Below are 23,501 nucleotides of genomic sequence, written 5' to 3'. Positions count from 1 at the left end.
AATAATAACAAAAACATACTTTCCTTGTTGAGATAACCTTGGAAGGAAGGTGTTTACATCGTCACTTTCTGGCTTTTATTATTATCAGCTGTCGTTTCAGCTTTCTGAATGACTCTGAAGGTCTTTCTAGGGGGTGTGAGCTAACGGCCTCCAGGGTGATATCGTTCATCAAACTAGCCCCCTCCTTTGGCCTCAACTTCCCCACTCCACTTCCACCAGTCCAGTCTTGCTGAAAGACCTGGTCCAAGTTTTTGCAATGGTTCTGTGGAAAACCCAATGTTTGTCCAATGAATGACAGTGTGTCCTCATTAGATGTCCTTAGATAACAAAATACATTCTCAGAAAAACAGTGCACTCTTTTTCCACTTGTGTTCCAGAATTTGATTTTGGATGTAAAAGTAGGAAGAAAGATTTAGAGGAAATAAAAGAACTCACAGGTGCCGTGAAAATTTGAGAAAGTTATCAGATAGGCTGGTGCTTGGCTAGAAAATAGTTAAATCTTCTTATTTATTGTGATTTATTGTTATTCTAGAAAGTCATCAATTGGTTGAAAAGTGAAGAGCAGGACAGGGAGAAGTACATCGAATCGGGGGCCACTGTTTTGCTAGTTTTAGCAATTAGAGGGTGTTTTCTCAACTGATGGTCTGGTAGACTCGTTTTGATAGGGGACCAAAATTGTTACATTTTCAGCTGGCGTAGATCGCTTTCACACTGCTTGGTTGTCAAACGAACCACACCTTTTGAAAAACCAGTTTATCCCCTCACTTATGGTGGCTCTGCACTAAGAACCACTGAACGAAACAACACAAAAACCTCAGACACTGAGCGCAATTTTCTTCTTCATGAAATGTAAGCAAATAGAGTGATGTCAAATTGTCTTTGGCAACAGAAACCTAGGTTTTTAGGTGGACCATTTAAAACCTGGTTTTAGCTGGTTAGGTTGAGTCCTCTCAATGGCTAACACATTGATAGGACTCAATGTGTTGATAGGACTCAATGTGTTAGCCACAGAGTCCTATCAGATTCTTAGTAATCTTTTAATTCTTACCAATCTGTCTCCATTCAGTCATTGAATCCCAATCCAATTAATCACACGACCTAAGTGTATTTACTCCCCCTGCTTGCTTCATTTCATTGCTAATTTCTACTGATGCCTGTCTCTGAGCCTAGTTATGCCTCAATTTCTCTTGCTGGATAGATTTTGGACGTGGACGTTGCTTTTGCCCACTAAGCAACCACACACATTGAAATCAGATTTAGGAAGCTGGCACCCTCCACCTATGTAACTTTGGCATTGTAACAGAAACTTTGTTTTGTTGAGAAAGCGGTCACAAACTGAACAAAGGTCTCTTGTGGAAATATAGATGGTTAATATGCACACTGTAGACTGGCAATGTTGTTAACATAAATGGTTAGATACTAGTACAACACTCTGAGAACTACAGTACGTACAAACATACAACAGAATGACATCTGCCTGTTAATATTAAGGGAACTGTTTTTGATAAAAACATAATTTTAAACAAATCTAGCTACCACTTTGCACTTTCCATAATGCATGTTGTCTGGCCATATAATGTGTTTTTCTTTTTGGTCAGAAAGACTTAGCTTATTTGCTGTCTGGTGCCTGTCCTGACCCGCCTGCTATTTATCACACTTTGCATTTTGTTAACTGTCCAGTTAAGAGGTTCTCCCAGCTCCTCCGTACGTGTTAATACTTGAGGCAGAATGGCATTTGACAAGTCATTCCTCTTCTTTTCCCTCCCTTTTATTGAGGAAGGCCCGTGGAATGAAGCCTCTTCCAGTCTGTGTGTGAAAGCGGCATTTGCCTTGGCCCTTTTCACCTCTGGCTCTGTCACACTGGCCTTCCTCACTGGCACAGAGACTCTGCATTGTTTCAGCTTTTGCTCTCTGTTTATGGTAACCTATAATTTTTTTCTTGAGCTTAAAAGGAAGAGATTGTCAGTTTGCATGCACAATTATAACAAGGAAAATATGTCTATACCTAGAAGCACCATCATTGTGATCCAAACCAGCATACTTTCACCTAACTTTGTTGCTCAATGTCTGTTGATACAAAGACAATACAAATACATACAAGCTAGAGACATCTGAGTAAAACCAGGTTAGGAAAATATTACTTAACTGGGACATTTCTAACTAGGAACATGTCTACAGTTTCTGAAAGTTTTTTTCAAAGCCCAGCTAAAGATGGGCATTTTTCTTTAGCAGAGATGCACCAGACATTTGTGGTGAGTTTCCAAATCCCCATTTTTAAAAACAGCTACTATTGGTCTGCCAGTAAAGATTTTGGGAAACCTCAATGTCTCTTTAATCACAATAATTATCAATTTTTCTAAGGATTTCTTTTTCAAGTTTTCTTGCTGTGAGCCATTAGTTATATTAGAAGCAGATTTGAAATCACACTGTGTGTGTAAGATAGCAGTTTTTTCTTACAATAGTTTTAACCAAGTTAAAAAAACCCCCTAAAGGATCAATCAAACTGTGTAGTTCAGAGAATAAACTTTAAAATACTTTACCATTCATAAATTGTTTGTTTGAACAGCAGCAAAATACATTAAAGACCTGCTGTCATCTTGTCAAACCTCCAGATCAATCAGATCTTTTGGTTCAAGTCTACTTTGTATCCCCAGAGTCAGAACCAATCTGGAACAAACTTCCAGAAAACTTCAAAAATGCTGAAGCTCTGAATTTGTTTGCCCTCTTTTTCAGTTAGACAAAACATTACTGATTTTCTTTGGCAGATGATTCTTTATCTATCCTAAAAAGTTTGGTAGAGAAGGACCAAACTCTAGGACATGAAAGGCATCCATCCATCCATCCATCCATCCATCCATCCATCTTCTTCCGCTTATCCGAGGTCGGGTCGCGGGGGTAGCAGCTTCAGAAGGGAGGCCCAGACTTCCCTCTCCCCAGCCACTTCTTCCAGCTCCTCCGGGGGAATCCCGAGGCGTTCCCAGGCCAGCCGAGAGACATAGTCCCTCCAGCGTGTCCTGGGTCTTCCCCGGGGCCTCCTCCCGGTGGGACGTGCCCGGAACACCTCACCAGGGAGGCGTCCAGGAGGCATCCTGACCAGATGCCCAAGCCACCTCAACTGGCTCCTCTCGATGTGAAGGAGCAGCGGCTCTACTCTGAGTCCCTCCCGGATGACTGAGCTTCTCACCCTATCTCTAAGGGAGAGCCCAGCCACCCTACGGAGAAAACCCATTTCGGCCGCTTGTATCCGCGATCTCGTTCTTTCGGTCATGACCCAAAGCTCATGACCATAGATGAGGGTGGGAACGTAGATCGACCGGTAAATCGAGAGCTTCGCTTTTTGGCTCAGCTCTCTCTTCACCACGACGGACCGGTACAGCGCCCGCTTGACAGCAGACGCTGCGCCAATCCGCCTGTCGATCTCCCGCTCCCTTCTTCCCCCATTCGTGAACAAGATCCCGAGATACTTAAACTCCTCCACTTGGGGCAGGACACCCCCCCTGACCCGGAGAAGGCACTCTACCCTTTTCCGGCTCAAGACCATGGCCTCGGATTTGGAGGCACTGATCCCCATCCCGGCCGCTTCACACTCGGCTGCGAACCGATCCAGCGAGAGCTGCAGATCACGATCTGATGAAGCCAAAAGGAGCACATCGTCTGCGAAAAGCAGAGATGAGATCCTGAGGCCACCAAATCGGATCCCCTCAACACCTTGGCTGCGCCTAGAAATTCTGTCTATGAAAGTGATGAACAGAATCGGTGACAAAGGGCAGCCCTGGCGGAGTCCAACTCTCACCGGAAATGAGCCCGACTTACTGCCGGCAATGCGGACCAGACTCTGACACCGGTCATACAGGGACCTGACAGCCCGTATCAAAGGGCCCGGTACCCCATACTCCCGGAGAACCCCCCACAGGGCTCCCCGAGGGACACGGTCGAACGCCTTCTCCAAGTCCACAAAACACATGTAGACTGGTTGGGCGAACTCTCATGCACCCTCCAGGACCCTGCCGAGGGTGTAGAGCTGGTCCAGTGTTCCACGACCAGGACGAAAACCACACTGCTCTTCCTGAATCCGAGGTTCGACTATCCGACGGACCCTCCTCTCCAGGACCCCTGAATAGACCTTGCCAGGGAGGCTTAAGAGTGTGACCCCTCTATAATTGGAGCACACCCTCCGGTCCCCCTTTTTGAACAGGGGGACCACCACCCCAGTCTGCCAATCCAGGGGAACTGCCCCCGATGTCCATGCGATATTGCAGAGTCGCGTCAACCAACACAACCCTACAACATCCAGAGCCTTAAGGAACTCCGGGCGGATCTCATCCACCCCCGGGGCCTTGCCACCGAGGAGCTTTTTAACCACCTCGGCGACCTCGCCCCCAGAGATTGGAGAGCCCAACCCAGAGTCCCCAGGCTCCGCTTCCTCAGTGGAAGGCATGTTGGTGGGATTGAGGAGGTCTTCGAAGTACTCTGCCCACCGGCCCACAACGTCCCGAGTAGAGGTCAGCAGCACACCATCCCCACTATAAACAGTGTTGGTGCTGCACCGCTTCCCCCCCCTGAGACGCCGGATGGTGGACCAGAATCGCCTCGAAGCCGTGCGGAAGTCTTTCTCCATGGCCTCTCCAAACTCCTCCCACACCCGAGTTTTTGCCTCAGCAACCGCCCGAGCCGCATGCCGCTTCGCCCGCCGGTACCCATCAGCTGCTTCCGGAGTCCCACAGGCCAAAAAGGCTCGATAGGACTCCTTCTTCAGCCTGACGGCATCCCTCACCGAAGGTGTCCACCAACGGGTTCGAGGGTTGCCGCCGCGACAGGCACCGACAACCTTGCGGCCACAGCTCCGATCGGCCGCCTCGACAATGGAGGCACGGAACACGGTCCACTCAGACTCCATGTCCCCCACCTCCCCCGGGACGTGTTCGAAGTTTTGCCGGAGATGGGAGTTAAAGCTCCGTCTCACAGGGGATTCCGCCAGACGTTCCCAGCAGACCCTCACAACACGTTTGGGCCTGCCAGGTCTGACCGGCTTTCGCCCCCGCCACCGGAGCCAACTCACCACCAGGTAGTGGTCAGTGGACAGCTCCGCACCTCTCTTCACCCGAGTGTCCAAGACATACGGCCGCAGATCCGATGAAACGATGACAAAGTCGATCATCGAACTGCGGCCTAGGGTGTCCTGGTGCCAAGTGCACATATGGACACCCTTATGCTTGAACATGGTGTTCGTTATGGACAATCCATGGCGAGCACAGAAGTCCAGCAACAGAACACCGCTCGAGTTCAGGTCGGGTGGGCCGTTCCTCCCAACCACGCCCCTCCAGGTCTCACTGTCGTTGCCCACGTGAGCGTTGAAGTCCCCCAGCAGAACAAGGGAGTCCCCAGGAGGAGCACTCTCCAGTACCCCCTCTAAGGACTCCAAAAAGGGTGGGTAATCTGAACTGTCGTTCGGCCCGTAAGCACAAACGACAGTCAGAACCCGTCCCCCCACCCGTAGGCGGAGGGATCCTACCCTCTCGTTCACCGGGGTAAACCCCAACGTACAGGCGCCGAGATGGGGAGCAACAAGTATGCCCACTCCTACCCGACGTCTCTCTCCCTGGGCAACTCCAGAGTGGAAGTATGTCCAGCCCCTCTCAAGGAGACTGGTTCCAGAACCAGAGCCATGCGTCGAGGTGAGACCGACTATTTCTAGCCGGAACCTCTCGACCTCACGCACTAGCTCCGGCTCCTTCCCCACCAGAGAGGTGACATTCCACGTCCCAAGAGCCAGTTTCTGCAACCGAGGATTGGACCGCCAGGGTCCCCTCCCTTGGCCGCCACCCATCACACAGTGCACCCGACCCCTTTGGCCCCTCCCACGGGTGGTGGGCCCATGGGAGGGGGGGCCCATGTTTCCTCTTCGGGCTGAGCCCGGCCGGGCTCCATGGGTAAAAGCCCGGCCACCAGACGCTCGCCATCGTGCCCCCCCTCCAGGCCTGGCTCCAGAGTGGGGCCCCGGTGACCCGCGTCCGGGCGAGGGAACACCAAGTCCAAGGTTTTCCTTCATCATTGGGGTCTTCGGGCTGCACTTTGTCTGGTCCCTCACCTAGGACCTGTCTGCCTTGGGTGACCCTACCAGGGGCATGAAGCCCCAGACAGCATAGCTCCTAGGATCATTGGGGCACTCAAACCCCTCCACCACGATAAGGTGGCAGCCCATGGAGGAGGACATGAAAGGCAGAAAAAGCTAAATGCCAAAATCTGTTGATAGCAGACTCAATAAAAGGATTATATACAGTACCTCCACTGAAAATACTGTTCTTTTTTTAGCTTCTTACCTTTAAACCTTTTACACTTATCGTGCAACACTAACATTCTAAATATCTAATTTTGAATTTTCTTCCTACAGTAACAAGATCCACACTGAAGAGTGTTTAATTAAATTCAGAAGTACTTTATTGATCATAATGGGAATAGATGTTGGGTTTTTGAGTTTTCAACTAACTAGTCAGATGAGCTCAAACAACTTCAGCTAAATTTTGCAATACTGACCACCAGATCTCTGTTTGAGTCAATGCATCTGTTTAATGCATCCCCACTTTTTGGCAAACATATTTGTGGATTATTAATACTATATTTGAGGAGACCAGATAATCCATGAGAAATGAAAGAGCTGATACTAAACGGGATGAGACAAACTGCCCCAGGGCACACCTCCCTGTTTCCCTTACTGGGTTTAAATCCTAAAGTTAATACTAGGAGGCTCCTGCTGAACCCCCGCCAAGCTGCTGTCAAATACAATGGCTTTTTCAAGCCTCTATGACTGATGAGAGAGATGTCCTTCGAGTAGCTCTAACCCTTTCTGCATATTGCCAAGCACAGGCTGTTATGCCTAGGTACTTTTAGTATCAAACTGCATTGGATTAACTGAGAGCAGTTGCATTTGACTTCTGGTGTCTCACTTTTCATGCAGTTGCTTGGTTTAGATAATGTCTCCCAGTTCAAGCATATTAATCCTGTGACACCATTGTTGCTACTCTAGCATTCCTGCTGTTTTTTGTTTTCCTGCAAAGTGCATTAACCTGTAATCTATCTAATGACTCATCATGGCGTTTAACCATTTTCTCCTTTGTGTCGCTTCTTGTGCCGACTACATGTTTTAGTCTTGATATTATAGGTCGAGACAGCACATGTCAGCACCCATCAGTAACGACATATGAAGGTAACACAGCTAGTAAAGTGTTTAGTCATACGCACACAGGCCTGTTCTCAGCCAGCTGTCTCACTTTCCACAGTGGCTCCTGTGTTCCTGTGGGAATCGGCCTTGTCATCCATCTCTTCAAAGCCCTCTGATTTACGTCTGTATTTAGCAGCAGAGAGGAATGCAGCACTTTCTATCTTCACTGCTTGCCTGTGGCTACATATGCTCTGTGTAATTGGTCATGTAGTCTTTTTTTTTTCGTAACATCTTTGATGGTTTACCAACAGGTGCCCATGACATTTGTCAGGGCTAATTCACAGGGAGCCTCTTTACTGTCAGTACCAATAAAATGTGTTACGTTCCACCCATTCTCTAGAATATAGGGCTGACCGATTCATTACAAAGCAAAGCACAATAGTAGCATGTGCTGTTGTGATGCTACTGTCAGTGACAAGAAGACTATAAACCAGAGGTGTGACCAAGTCACTGTGTTGCAAGTCTCAAGTAAGTCTCAAGTCTCTGTCCTCAAGTCCGAGTCAAGTCTCAAGTAAAGACAGGCAAAAGTCGAGTCAAGTCTCAAGTCAGGAACCTTTAATTTCAAGTCATTTCGAGTCGTTTTTATTTTATATTTTTTTTATAATTTGCAATTATACATAAAATTCCAATAATAGACCATTTGTTCGTTTTAAAATATGTATTTATCTCAAATGATAGAACATGTGTAGCTGAACACAAAGTATAAAAAAACATTTTTAAATTGGACCACTTTATTGCCCAGTTCTGTTAAACTTGATATTCAATAAAAAAAGACGAAAATGCTGACATTTCCACAGCACAATACAAAGAACCATAACAGCAGTTTTTTCCTCTTTTCTCTGACCTGTCAAAACAATATATTGTCAATATAATTTCCCAACGTAGATGTCTTCAAATACACCAACCATCCTTAGATGATACTAGACCCGGCTCATCATCATGATGGGACAGAGAGACTCTGTTCCCTGTGTTCAGGTCCAGAATCTGCTTTCTGTTCCGGAGCCCCGCTCACTATCCACCGGCTTCCTGAGCTAACACGGTGCACATTATTTGTGGAGGCATTTGAAGGACCGGATTTATGGTAAATAATCACCAATTTAACCCGGAGTGCACATGCTAACACGAAGTTAGCTAAAGTCAGCTATCTTACAGCAAAAGAAAAGTGCCACCTACCGATCTTTGTGAAGCTTCAAATGCCGGACAAAGTTGGACGTCGTGGCATCTCCATCCGATATTCTCTTCTTGCACGTTTTACAAGTTGCAGTTCGTTTTTTAGTCGAAAGTTCATAACCTACGTAGCCAAAAGAAATTACTCGCGGAAGCATATTCGAGCGGTTATTTCGTATTTCGTTCCCTGAGCTCTGCAGCTTTGCCGCGTTTTTTTAAACGTCCAAATCCTGTTAATTTGATTGGTTGTGCTGCAGCTACGTACACATACATACATAAGGAGAGAGGAAAACCATAGTGACGGTCTGCGCATATTGATACGGAATGAGTGACATTAATTAATGACGCCACTTTATAAATAATGTGTTTTAAATTTTAAGACTTTGAGTAAAAAATATCAAGTCTTTTCAAGTAAACAGCTTCAAGTCGAGTCAAGTCCCAAGTCAATGGCATGAAAGTCAAAGTCAAGTCCGAGTCTTTGAGCATTTTTTCAAGTCAAGTCTCAAGTCGTGATTTTAACGACTCGAGTCTGACTCGAGTCCAAGTCATGTGACTCGAGTCCCCACCTCTGCTATAAACTCCCTGCTAGGTTTATTTTTCCTAATATTGAGGTAAAAAGAACGCTCAAAGGTTGGTGTAAAGGGACAAAAGTCACTTATTCATAATGATGTGGCTGTGGAAACAATTGTGTTAGCAACTTTGCTTTAGCTTTAGCTAATGTGATAGCATCAGCAGCAGAAACTAGCAGTAGTTTTGATACTGTGTGTATTATGTAGGGATGGGCATTTATCTGATCATTTATCGCTAAAGTAAGCAAAAAATTGTGTGTTAAATCTATCTTGACAAATTCCAAATTACAAGGAATGATGTTTGAAAGAACTGATTTTGGAGGTCGTTTTTGGTTGTATGTTGCATTGAGGAACACAACACTGCCCCACCAAAACCTCCTGCATTGTCTGCCAGGGCAGATAGCGCTGCTAATTTAGCAAGCTAATATCAACTTGCAATACTTGTGTTATTTTATATAATAAGGGTGAAAAATTTTATTATTCTGCAATCAGTACTTGAAAAGTATTACTAAATGTAGTGTTTATTCTATATTTTTTGCAGAAGTGTATTTCTTATAAGAACAATAACTAAACATTTTCGCAACTACGGTAACCCAAAAGCTATTTTAGGAACAGTAAGGACAATTTCTTGTCTGAAGCTACACCATATTACATAATGCTGCTCTAAGGTTTTAAGCAAATACTGTGATATTCTCAAGGTATTTTCACTGAGAATCTCATATCAGAGCATGTGCACCATTCACTTTGTCATTCTGAGAATCTTGAAAAGTTGTCTGCATGTGAATGTTGTTTTTAAATGTAAAACACATCTCGTGGCTTGATTTAGGCTTTTAAGTGTTATTTTTTCTGCTCCATTCTTATGATTTTTCCATTAAAATGACAAAGATTCTTCTTTTATTTTGAATTTAGTTTCTATGTTGTCTGTATAGGTTTTTTCACCATTCACAGGAGAGTAATTTATTATCTCAGCACCTGTTAACATACTTTGTGAGTGAAAGAGACTTTGTCTGGATATCCAGTCTTGTGTCGCATCTCCTTCAGACAGTCAGAACAATCTGTAGAATTTCTTCTCTGTAAACTGTCTCGTCAATTATATGCCAACTGATGGGATTATGCAGACGACTTCGCCAAATAGGAGCCTGTGGCTGATATTAAGTTACAAAGAGAGTTTTGTTGGATATTTGACTTCAGATTTCACACTTTGATCTGGGAGTTTACAACTTCCCTAATGGAGTGTCTGCTCGACCCCCTTCCCTCCTCACTTCATTCCATTCCAGCTTCCTTCTCTTCGGTTTACAGTCCAGAGATAAATCCTTTTCATAGGCACGCTGGTGAACTGAACTTACACTACCCTTATGAAAGGCTTTAGTTACTTCCTGTCGTAGTGGCTCAAGGTTCAGGGGTGAGTGGGCTGCGCTAATGTCAACACTGCAGAGCTTAAGTCTAAACCCTAGGAAAACAGAAGAGAGTAGAATATTGTGTACTTCTAGCTGACTTGAAGTGGTGCATGGGAATTAGAGAAGAAGATTTGATACAATACCTCAAAGGCCAACTGTTTCATTTTGCTCTGGATGCAGATGTATTGAGAAACGTTTTATTTGTTCCATTATCTTCATATTGGATAAACATTGTTTATTAAAAATGTCCAGAATAACTTGTTGTCTGCTTCTCTGTTATTGTTTAGTAGAAACTTGAGCAATAGTAGCTTCAGAAATACTGGGAACGGGTTATATCTGCATGTTCACACACAAGGGAAAAGTTCTGTTTGTTTGTCTTCGGAAATGGCTTTGTGGGAATATCAGCCTTGTCCCTAACTGGCACACAGACTGACGTCACTTCCTGTACCCTTTTCTTGGCTCGGTGTTACAGTGTTGAAGAAAATAAAGTGTATTTCCTGGAAGCAGAGGTGTGTATCTCCGTAAGGGTACAGCAGAGCGGAAATTTCTGTTTTTGTATTCTCCTGATGTACATTTATCACTTGACTGTTTTATGCCTTTAATATGAATATGTGCTGACAAAGTATTTGTCCTGATGTTAGAAACTGACCAAATTTTAAGAATACACTTTACTGCATGAAGTCTTTCCAATGGATTATGAACCAAATGGATGAATGATGCAACAAACAACTGTTGTCGTTTGCAAACACACCAAGGAACAAAGTGATCAAAGCACTAGATCAGCAGATTATAATGTATGTTCAGCTAAAGAAAGGAGATAATATGATATTCACTTCATGAGAGCAAGGCGAGACAAACATTTTGGAATATTATTGTGAACATTTTAGGCCTGTTTATTTCTAACATTTACAGACTCCTCTTTTTCCTCTTGCGGGTACAGTCAATGGAAATATGAAACACAAACACACTTTAATGCATTAATCATGATACCAAACAAACAACATTAAACAGGAGGTAATTCTTTTGTTAGAAGCATCCAATTAAATATGTATTTTTAGATTTAAATCAAGGAAATATGACAGAGCGTGATGGAGGATAAAACATATCGTCCTGCTGCTGTGACAGTGGAGCTGAGCTGCTTCCCTTACAAAAGGAATGTTGATTTTATTTAACTTGTCACCATAAGGGGTTGTTAAGGTTAATATTTGTATAATCTTTTATTAAAAGAATCAGTGAAAATCTCACCTCATGAGAGCAGTATGAGTTTAAAAAAGGGGAGGGGAAAAAAATAACATTATCTTATTTTGTCAGCATTTTTGTTTAGTTTCTCTTAGTGATTTTTGTAAAAAAGGGAAAAAAAGAAGAAAGTATCTGAGGCATTCACTGACTGGAAGAAGGTCGGACTTCTGAGGTTTTGACTAGTCTAGTCACCAGCTGACTTCTTATTTTGTCTCTTAGAGGGATTTTTTCCCCCAGCCACTGAAATCGATTAGTAGGAAATGTGAGTAGCTTGTACAACAATGAAAACAAATCTTTGAATCCGTTTTATTTTATTACACACTGAAAGTCTGTGGAATGACTAATGCATTCAAAGAGAATATCTGAACAACATTACTGTTTAAATCATAGATGATGTTAGGGTCCAAATTCACCCTGCCAAGGACTGTGAAAAGTGTCTGGTGACATCACTGGCTGGATTTCACACTGTTCAAATATATCAAAAGTGTTTGCTGGCATAGTCCTTCTCTCTGTCTACCTCTGCCCCTCTCCCTCTCTGTCTCACTTCCTGTCCTACCTCTAATACTATACCAGACTGGCTAAACGGCATTTAAGCAGAGTAGAATAATAAAAGGAGAATAATTAATGTCCTTCTGCAAAAATAAATAAAGCCTGCAGTGATCTTAGGAGGCAAATTCAAGATTTCTGTTAGGCTTGTGTTATGCATACTTGATACTGAAGACCCCTCTGTTCCCCAACCAAAGCCAAAATTGAACAAATAAACTTTTAACTGTGTGGTAAGAAGCATAGGTCAAGGTGAACGTCAGTCACTGGTGCTTAGTCTTTCATGTCCATGTGTTTAACACATTGTGAGCAATCAGTCATTCTGCAGAGAGTCCCTCTCATGAACTCTGGAGAATCTGACCACAACTGAGAAGAGTGTTACGCTCACTAAAATGAAGGACAACGGAAGGTGACAGCTTCAGATTTTACAATTTATATTTTAACCTCTAACAGTGAAAATGTCTGCCTCGATTTCTGACGCTTCGACTTGAACGTCCCTGCAAAACTAGAGTGGATATGTTCAGAATGTAATCAGACGCAGAAGCAGACAGGGCACCTGAACTTTAAACACAATGACAATAAAAATGATTGAAGGAAGTTTGAATTCACAGTAACAAGAATCACCAAAGTAGAGCGATCAAACAGAAAACAGGACTGCTCAAGCGATTGAGGGCTCTTGGGGTGGAAAATGTTGATGAATAATAATGTTTTCAAATTTAAATGCCCATAACAACACTAAGCAAGAACATAAAATGAGATGAAGAGTTAAGTTTAAAAAAAGCTGCAGCTTTTCATCCACATTTTCAGTTTAATACAGATCGAAAGATTCCAAAGTGGTGTTTTTTGCTGAGCTGGTGTTACAAGTTGCATCTCAGTCTTTCTGTGTTACTATGGTGAGGACACATCAACCTCAGAAAAGCTGTTTATGAATATTCCACCTCATTTTCTTTCAATATGTAGGAAATCAGTCACAAGGAGAAACAACCTGCTTACTGAAGATCATAGTGAAGGTACAGTTATGCTGAGGAAAAGCTGAGTCCCTCTTAAGATATCAAAAGAACAGTAACAAAGCTTACTGGGTTGATGAAATTAAGTGTTCAGTTTTTCTTAAATCATCTTGCCTTACAACAAAAACACCTCCATACACCTACCAGTGAGTCATGCTAGAAGCGCATTTGTGTGTTAGGTATCCGTTTTCTCTTTGTGGTTGTTGCTCTGAACACAAATAATAAGAATTAGAAAAGGAGGGGCAATTTGAACATCACATGTTTTATAGCTACTGGTGCATATCCTCTGTTGCCACGAGCTTTAAGGTGACTATTTTTTTAATCAGCAGTGAGATGGTTTTCCTGCATATTAATTCAGTTTGAGACTCAGCTCAAGTCCCGGTAGCTTCGTTTCTGAAGCCACTACCAGAGAGAATAAGCGAGGTGGTGAAAGTTTCTAAATGCTTTTAACTTCTCAGCCTCAGAGCTAAAACCACAAAGTCTTGTTTCACTATTACACGTGGTTTTTACAGCAGCGACTGTCACTGAAAGTTGCCTTTCCTGATGCCTGTCTGAAATGAAGCGTGTCACTTTTAAGCTATTATGTAACTTATTTTAACGTTCAAAACAAGCTTCCCTTAGGCTTTTTAAGGCCAGTGTGGCTCCAGTGAACTACAGCAGTCTGGACAGCTGCCATGTTTTTTCTGGATTCCATAATCTAAACAAGCTAATCTATTTCTGAGCCTTTGTTTGTTTGTTCCATTTTACAGTGGCTGTCAAGAATCAAAAACTGAACAGTTTCAGATCTTTCTCTTGATAATAATGCAGTCAGCATCAGTGTTTAAAGCCTAAGCAGCCATTTTTAAATGACATCAAAGGGCTTTTTTCTTGACCCAATTTTAAACGTGCGGAATTTCATTTGGTACAAATAAGAAACATATATCGACTCATTGAAATCTCTTAATTATATATATGCCCTACTGTCAGACTTAAAACTGTTACATAAATACAATAGTATCTATTAAATACAATATCCAAATTTAAAAGCCTGTGTGGCCATTACTGTGTGTCCTCTGTGACTTATTGCGGTTGGCGTAGAAGGCCTGACCCAGATAGAACACAACCAGTGATGAAAGAAAAAGAAGAATTACTGAAAATGAGGACAGAAGCGGGGGAGAGAGGCAGACAGATTATGTGGTGGAACCAACAGATGCTAACTTTATTTCCTGTGTCTTCTGGTTTTAGTCTAATAGAAATGACATATGCACTTTAAACAGAACCAAGGAATTTAACTAAAGGGACAGTTCAGGGCTTCTGTAAGGGTTAAGGCATACCTCCTGTAGATTACTCTCGTAGCAGATTCTTTGAGTATAAATCAGATTAGTTGGTCCCTGGAACAAGAGGGGCCAGAATTAGGTTTTGTTATATATGATATATATATGAAGCATGCAATAGTGAAGCATTTCCCTTTCCCCACCTGCTACTGAGCACTGGCTGAAAGAAGACTGACATGTATCCTTTGCTTATAAGAAAGAAAAGTTTGACTGTGACAAATATGTCTGCTTGTGAAGAAGATGCTCAATCATAGTGTGAAAACCTAAGGAGTGGCGTCCTATACTATTATGAATACGTTGAAACTACTAATGGAAAACTATGAGCTATGAAAAGCGTAACTAATCGAACAGCTAATATCAGTTTTAGTATATGAAGAACAGAAAGGCAAAAAAGTTGTAGAATTCTGCACAGAATGCACTTGTAAACTACTACTGCTATCTTTAGCAGGTTGGTACTTAAAGGTTTTTTGCATCGAAATAAAAAAAACTACAAATAAACAATAAAGATTATATTCTAACCACAATAATCAGAATATAAATGCACCGCTTGCAGTTTTATAGCGATCACAGCCTTTAAAAAGACTGATTTACTGATTCTGGTTTTGACCAATATCATTTCTTTTTTGTTGGAATAGTGGCTAAAGTAGGAAAAGTGGGGTGACTATTGTTTACTGTGCATATGCAAATGTGATCTGGTGGCAGGTCTGTCAGTCAGCGCTCTCTCAAGGCAAATGAAAAGGAGACAGAAGACGATAAGAATTGGTGTATAAGATCGGCTTTACATGTACCAGCTGATTGCAGACCTCCCAAAATGAAAGAAATCATGTCTCATGTATTGTTGCATGAGACAATACAATTATTATAGCCACAGTAGGAATAACCGTTTTGCTTTTGTTTATACATTTTTATTGAAACTCTTGAAACTGCCAAATTTTATACAGACTGTCTATGTCTAATAATAAAATGAGGCTGCAAAAAAAAAGCTCAAAAATATTCTGTTGACTTATGTGAGCAGTACTTTATGAAGCTTAGCTGTTGTCAGAGTTGTTTTGAATGGTTATGAGCATAGTCCAATCATAATGTACACAGGAAATGGGGGCTGGAGGTGGTGGGCCACCAATTATCTTCCTGTGTGAAACACATACTGGGTATAAAACACGTAGGTTGTTTCTGCATAGAATAACTATCTGGAAGTAGAAGCAGTGAATTATAAAAATCTACAAAATAGCAATAAATGAAGTTCCTGAGATATATTGATATTGGAAGTTTAAAAAACATAAATAATTCGCTCTAATCTTGGTTCCTCTAAGACTAGCCCAAATATCAGGAACCAAGAAAATAAAGTTATCCACTATTATCAACTTTTTAACAGTAACTTTCTTTAAAACTTCTAAACTATCCCTTTATTTACCTAAATGTGTACTGGCAAAAAAAGTGTAGTCTCCTTCCTTTTTTCCCTTTCTTTATATCTTTTGTTCTGTTGTGCTCCCAAACAATTAGAAAATCAGATCATTCTCCAGCTGGTGCTGTAATCTCTTGGAAGTCTCTGACAAGGAGCTGCGTTTTTCTTTGTTTGTCTGGCGGTTGTTTGTTATTCTCCATGTGAGTACGGGGGAAAAAGTGAGTCGGAGTGCCCTCGGATGTGTTTGTGGGAGTGAGATGTGATGACATGTTCAGGGAGGGAATTGCCTGCGCTCCTTTGGGAGGAAACGGGTATAGGGGTCAAAGGCAGAGGGTGGAAATACTGATCCAACACAGGTTTTTGCCATTAGGCCTTCTGTTTTTATCGCCTTACGGGATCTTACTTTGTCTTAATCAGTTTAAACATGATTTTTAAGCTCCTAATAAGCTTCTGTCTCCCTGTGTTTGGATAAATAGTGAGGCGGCACAAAATTCAGCTCGAGATAGCTTTTTTCCTTGTCAGATAAGTATGGGAACAATAAAACGTGCCTGATTTTCTCACAACAAACGCAGGGGACCTGTGCCATGTGTGATGTGCAGCTTTATGCTGATCTAACATAGACTTGTTGGAGAGCACAGAAAGAGAAAACAATGGCTGTGTGTTTGAGGTTGAAAAAGAAGCTGACTTTTCCCCAGCGGTTTATCCCTCTGCTGAGGCACTATGTTTTCAGTCGGGGGAAAATTTACAATTGCCATCGAACTGTCTTGCGCTCGAGCTTTAATTGTTTCCACATGTTCCATCAGATTGCTGTTGGCAAGCTTTGCGGGTTTAATGCGGTGCATTTGAAATGTTAGCGGGCCCTGACTGGTACAAGGCTGTTGGATGAACTGAGAGGTGAAAACCTGACCTTGTTATAGCCACATTTTACTGGGCGGTGTGCTGCTTTGCTTCAATGACTGAATCTTGTTATGTACCACGCTGCCTTTGGGGGACAAAGTAAAGACCCTGACTTTGAGTAAGTGGGTCGTACAGATGGCAGACAGAATGGAAGTGTACAGTGTGGCATGCCCTCATTCTTCAGTGCAGCCTGTAAACAACCCATAAATCTTGTTGCTTAAATGTAGTTTCATATATAATAAGCACTGACAAAGACCATAATTAAAACATAATCTTGTCCTTATTTAGGGTGCTCCCCTCTGTATACACGACTCAATCATAACTTCAACTCTTTTGTTGAGTTGCCTGGATGACGTTAATTTTTGCTACTGGCTCACTTCCGTTGCCAACCAATACAAGGTTGTAAAAAACAAAACAAACAAAGAAATCTTTTAAACTTGGTGCTACGGGAGTTAAGACGGTAGAGAGCCATATGCAGTGTGAGAAGCACACAGATTTGGCTGATATCCGCAAACAGCCTCCGAAATGTTAGTTTTTGCCATGCTTGATTGTAGTGGAGCAGAATCTCCCATCATCCTCTATATTTATTGTATTTTGGTTATACATTTTATTCAAAGTGGCATTAAAAAGGTATTAAAAAGTCTTAAATTTGACTTGCTGAGACCTACAGGTACCCTGATTAAGGTGCCTTGCCGTTTTTGACCAAAGCAACTACAAACTTCTTAGTATTTTACTGGGATTTGAATCAAATCTGACCACCATGTCTCACTGTAGGCATGATATGTTCATGGCAATGAGCAGTGTCAGTTTCCTGTAATCTATTCTGCCAAAGAGTGGGAAAAATTCAAGGTGAGCGAATAATTATATAAAGCTGTTATTTATTGCTTAACTTCGTACTATCCAACATGTGCTTATGGTTAGGGTTAAACTTTGCAAACATATATTCCCTTAATATATATGTGATGTATGTGTTCTTTGTGATTTTTTTGCATTGAAGGGCCATTGCTTCGCAGTCCGTGTGAGCTGCTGCCGGTCGGGACCGGACACCCTGTGCAGGCCATCCTGAAGAGCTTCACCGCCATGTCAGGCTGTGCAAGCAAAGGCACCATGAGTCTGTCTCAGGAGGTCCACGTCATTAACCTGAGAGGACATGCTGCAGAGGGCCCAGACAGCACTCCTGCAAGAGTGAGTCATTCACACTTGAAAAACAAAGTCAAGAAAAGTCTGAGGATATCTTTTTCTAAAGACTAAAGTTCAACTTTGTCACACTTGATCTGAATTAGCTCCGCCTCCTCATCTATCTATCTCCTGAAAAAGGCCATCCCCTCATGTCCAGCTTGTGAGAAAATCCACACTCTCTGTACATTATGATACACTGGTGTGACCTTTCAACACACAGCAATATGTGATGAACTCAGACAGATTCACCAAGTAAAGCGACTGTTATCCGAACCCGATTACATCAGCTTTCTAGACCTGAACCTAAAGGTTTTTTCAAAGAACGAGAAAAGGATCAAGTATTTTGTTGGTCCTCTTCATATCTCCTGATAGTGAAACCCCTCCCCATCTTCAGGGTTTATGCCGCAGATCCTGTGGCTGGACTGCGGCTCGTCAGCCATACCTTGAACGTGAATCATGCGTGAAGAAGTCTCGCGTCTGGATTTTTAACTGTCACCACAGTGTGTAGGGTAGCATGTGCAGGCTTGCAGCTCGGAGCTGCTGAGTGGAATCCAGAAAGCAGCTTTGAGGTACTTGCAGCAGAAGAACTGTTCCTGCACTCCTGAGGCGTTTTACAACATAATATTAATAATACCCATTTGATAATTGCTCTCTCATATAGATGATAATTGCAAATAATAATTCCATTATTTGCTTTTGTTGCATGTATCTTAGGCCTAGATATCACAGGTTTAAACTGTGAATGTTCCTGTATAGTAGATAACAGTGTGTAGCCTTTTAATTTTTTTGCTTCTTTCTAGGCTATTCTGCAGAATACTAAAAGTCACTTTAAATTTTCCAAAAGCTAGTCTCAGCAAATGCACCAAATTTATGAGACGTACAATTTTTCCTTCCTCATAATGTCTGCTAACTCTGACCTGCTTGATTTTAGTTTCTATGTGAAGGCTCGACAGATCCAGAGAGTTTTTGGAGATGCATCCAAACTGTAAACGTTCTGATCTTTGATCCACTTCATGTCTTTTGGCTTGTGACATGGTACTTCATCATGTTGGCTAGTATTGTGTCCATTTCGTATTTTGATCATACTCTGCTCATGGTGGTGTTTTTGGACAGAAATGTAAGGAAGCCCACTCCAAACACATGAACTGTATGAAGACACTTTACTGTGAAAAGTAAAGGCCTCAGTTTATGTACAGAAGTATAGCCAGCCCTGTCATCCATAATTCTACAGCACATTCCTCAGGAGGAGACGGTTCTGGAGCTGGCCTGGTCTTCTTGGCTGCAACAAAACCTGTCACACTAAAGTTCACGATGATCCAGAAAACTGTTTTTTTGCAGCAGTTTCCCTGCATGTGAGGAAATTTTTATGCAAAGTGAGTTCCTCGTATTATTTTTATGTATCCATTGATAACATAATAAGGCAATGGTTCGAAGCACATCTATCATATCTACAAATTAATGTTTGGACTCGAATAATTTCTAATGGAGTTAATTTCAGGATCTCTAATCACTTAAATAATTGCAATTAATTGTATTTTAATAGATAACAATGTAAAAAAAAGCAGCATTTTCAATTTAAAGCCACTTCTTCCTGGTAAATTATTGAATAAATTGACAAATGGGCTCAACAACAAACAACAAAGATATCTATTGTTTTGCACCTGTTATTTAGGTTATTCGTCCATCAAATTGGTGCGAACCCCTGATCATTCATTTAGCACTTGTTTTTAAATACTTCTTCAGAAATGTGGACTGTGGTCGATCACTGACATTAGTGTTGGGGACATTTGTGCTTCTGCTACATGTTTAGTATCGAGATGCTATTTCAAGCTTGAATAGCTTCACTGATAGGCGAACTCCTTTTAGGACAACTTGAAAACAGCAATAGTCTTTTCCATTGTCTGATCAGATTGTTTTATGAAGCAAAAATTAAAACCCCAGTGACCCAAGAGAAGTGGCTTTGTCGTCCATGGTTGTTGTTTGTGGATGTTGCTTCTGCATCAGATTTACGGTTGTACCAGAAATGCACATATACAAGGGTTCCAGCCAGAAACTTGGTATGTAAAATCAAACAAACAATCAAAAAAGCGACTAATTGCATTAAAATTTTTCACGCTTTAAAATTAGTTAATCTAAATTAAGGTGTCAAAATCTTGGCCCTACTACAAATCTGTCTACTCAGGAGTTTGAGTGAATTTATTCAAACTCTGTCACATGGAGCTTACTTAAGCTAATAATTTATCAGATCAATATTATTTGCCTTGTCTTCCAGTGTTCAGTTTTTTTTGTGCACATTGTCTATTAATAACATAGAACCACATGAACCACACAAAGATAAAGCCTTCTTCCTTTGTGACACCATTTACATTTACTTCCCACTTCTCTAAATAAAACTACTAATCAACATGCTAAACTTAGTTTTTGCATTACAGACAGTAAATACTAAGTCACCTTGGTTCACTGTCAACTAACAGCTTCAAAATATGTTGGCTTTACTCAGGTTTAATCATGTGTGCTGTAATATTGATGAAATATCACCAGAAATACATTCTGATGAGATAATCCCATCTGTGTTCTTCATAAAGACTTGAGAACATGAGTGTGAGTGAAAAAAAGGCCATAAATATAACTACTTCTTTAATCACTTTACTTTACCTCTTTAGTTTTTGCCTCTTAAATAATGCTGTTTTTATTTCACACAAGGCCCTTGCCTCTAACCCGACATAGCTTTTGGTTGTTTTTCTTTTTTTTTTAAAAAATAAACCCTCAAAACTCTACAAGTCTCCTTAGAGTTAATGTTTATCATTTTTTTCCAGGGAGCCTCATATTTTCTTTTCAGAAATGCACAGAATGTTTTCTTTCATCAGTGAGCTCGGCATGTTGCTTTGGAGTCAAGTCATCTTCTCATATCTGTAGGTTCAGCTCACCCTATAGTCCATCCTTGGCTGCAGAAGGTCACTTTGGGACCAGCTGACCATGCTGAAGCTCACTGTGGTTATCAAGATCTTTGCTTTTGATTAGATAAGAGCCTGTGAAGGACAACCAGCACCTCTTTCCACTCTGGTCCACCTGAGCTGTGGAGCACAGTGCCCTGTTTGGACTCAAATTCCTCCTCCACCAGCCTTCAGTGGGAGTGTGGTGGAGATACACCGTCACCAGCTTAATCTGCCCCTGATCTTTCATGGCAGGAAGAAGAGGTTGTCTGATAGATTAAAGGAATTATGGGTAAATAAAGAGAGATAAAGAGATCTCAAATCTCCTTGGCCACGTTCACTTAAAAGAGCAGAGTTAAACAGCCACTTTGTTCTCCATTATTTATCCTTGATGGCTCCAAGTAAACAGTTTGTCCTGCGATCAAGAGATTACATTGTGAAAGAGTTTCTCCCAAACCTTAAAGCTGATAATGTTTTTAGATCACCAGGATTCCAAATAAAAACCTTATTAACTGTCATTAAGTTAGTCAAGCACAAACTTTCTGTCCCACACAGGAGCCTTTAGGATCTGCAACAAGAGGCTCCAGAGCCGCAAGTGGCTTTTGAACCTTCCACAGTGGCTCCTAATACTTTTGACTAAAAATTGACAAGAACTGGCTAATGTTTTTAAGTATAGCTCAAATAATGAAGGCATGTTTTTAGTAGTTTGTTCCTCTTTTATTATGGAATAATGGCACTGAATTTCCACAATAGAAGACTCTTCTTGGATTCATTTTTTTGTCTTTAGGTTTTAAACTTTTTTTTTAACATTATTTCAGCATCCCACAGAAAAGAGTTTATCCATTCCATTTGTTTTATTTTAAAAACTTTTATGTTTTTCTTTATTTTAAACCTAAAAATAGAAACAAAACAGTTCACGTAACATTTGTGGCTCTGTTTTGCTGGACTGAGGGGAAAAATGACTTTTTGGATTGCAAATGGCTGATTTAGGAAATATGTTGGGTTTTGTGGTATATCTCAGATTCTTACATAATTAATGGTTGTGCTGCAGTCCATTCCAGGTTGACCCAGTTTGTCACATAATCCAGCCTATCTACTGTTAAAGTATATAGGCTTTAACAAGCATATCAAGTGATGGCCTTGAGCGACGGTGCACCGATCAGAGATTTGGCTGCTGATTTCCAAACACTGATGGGAAAATAATTACTGAATCAGTGTTTTTTTTTGCTTAACACATACACAGAAAATTTTACTTCCTTAACAGTATTTTTTTGTTTTTTTAAAAAGAAAAAAATTATTTTCTGGGAAAATAAAGCCCAGGTTCTCAGATAGAGATGTCTGCAGAAATAAAACACATCTAGAAAGAATCACAACACACCCTACTGAGAGATTTTTTTGTTTTTTGGAACTTCTACTAAAAAATGTAACCATATCACAGGAAACTAAATAATGGCTGTTTAACTTTATTGAAGAGAAACCTGGCTCAAATTGGCTGCCATTTATTAGTTTGCGAAACTATTCATTCGACTTGTGCACATCTGTACCAAAGGTGTCATCATATAAGAGAATTGTGCTCTTATTTAGTGATCAGCCAGTTTCTGTTAATTCTCATATTCTGTAGTTGTTTTGGTGTTTCTCAAAGTTTCACTTGTTGCAGAGATATACAGTGGATGCTTTTTCTTTTACTTTGAACAGATTTCATGTAACCCTTAGGTGTGATAAATCAGTTTCCTCCTTTAGCATCACTCTGCTTTTTTTCAACTTGGTCAGTGCGCAGTTGAAGAAGTCTCTATTCTTCACCTCCGAGAGAGGAAGTAGCATGTTGGCTGAGGAGCAGGCTGTGCTGGTGTGTTTTGAGCGACGGCCTTGCAGCACGGGGAACACCTGTGACTGAGCATCGGTCGTCTGCAACATGAAAACACAAGCTGACCCTCTGAGTCACAGCGAGCAACTGCACAGCCGAGTCTCAATGAGATACAGGGAGCAAATCAGTTTTTTCACACCGAACTCATGGGCTAATAAGGACAAGGGAGAATTTCAGACACTGCTGGTGCAGTGTGTGAAGCCTGCTTCGTGTGAAAGTCGTGGTTCATCTCCGCTTTCTCTAAAGCAGTGAAGGATTTCCTGCGTGTGCCAGTGAAGGCGCTCTGCAGAGTCTGAACTGTTAGCCACAGGTGAACATGACTCAGCATTCTGGCTCCAGACCAGTCTTTTTTACACCAATACTCTATCAGTAGGTGCAACCCAGTGACTCAGTAGTCACTGTGCATACATCATGGTCTGGGATAAGCTTACATTCATAAGGCTTTCAGTGATATTACAGGAATGGTCTCAAAACAACAGCATTATCACTTAATATTATAACTTCTGAGATAATTTATCATTCAGCAAAATTTGCTATGGAGACCGGCCTGCTAGATGGTTTAACTGATGGCACCCAATTTATCAGATGTCCCTGTTATTTATTGCTACTGTTGATCCATGTCAGTGTGTTTCTTTCACACTGAAATGTCATTTCTCTAAGTGATTATGGTAAAGTAAAGCTAAAGAGTAGTGGCATGTAATTCATTTTTTGTTAAGGTCTCTTAAGGAGCTATGAGTCATGTTGATGGTTGCATCAGACCATCTGAAATTCA

At 41.5% G+C, this 23,501-nt stretch overlaps 1 protein-coding gene across 2 annotated transcripts in view; it reads left to right on the top strand.

The window, feature by feature from the left end:
• Nucleotides 1-23,501, top strand: part of tgfbr3 (transforming growth factor, beta receptor III) — an 82,385-nt gene that overhangs the window by 11,878 nt on the left and 47,006 nt on the right. For both annotated transcript variants that reach the window (XM_028026709.1, XM_028026708.1), the window contains one exon: nt 17,751-17,938. In XM_028026709.1, coding sequence (XP_027882510.1) covers nt 17,751-17,938 — 188 coding nt within the window. The remainder of the gene's footprint in view (nt 1-17,750; nt 17,939-23,501) is intronic.

The sequence above is a fragment of the Xiphophorus couchianus genome, chromosome 9 (genome assembly GCF_001444195.1).
Source record: "Xiphophorus couchianus chromosome 9, X_couchianus-1.0, whole genome shotgun sequence".
Taxonomy (NCBI): Eukaryota; Metazoa; Chordata; class Actinopteri; order Cyprinodontiformes; family Poeciliidae; genus Xiphophorus; species Xiphophorus couchianus.
This window is presented reverse-complemented; position numbering and strand designations above follow the sequence as displayed.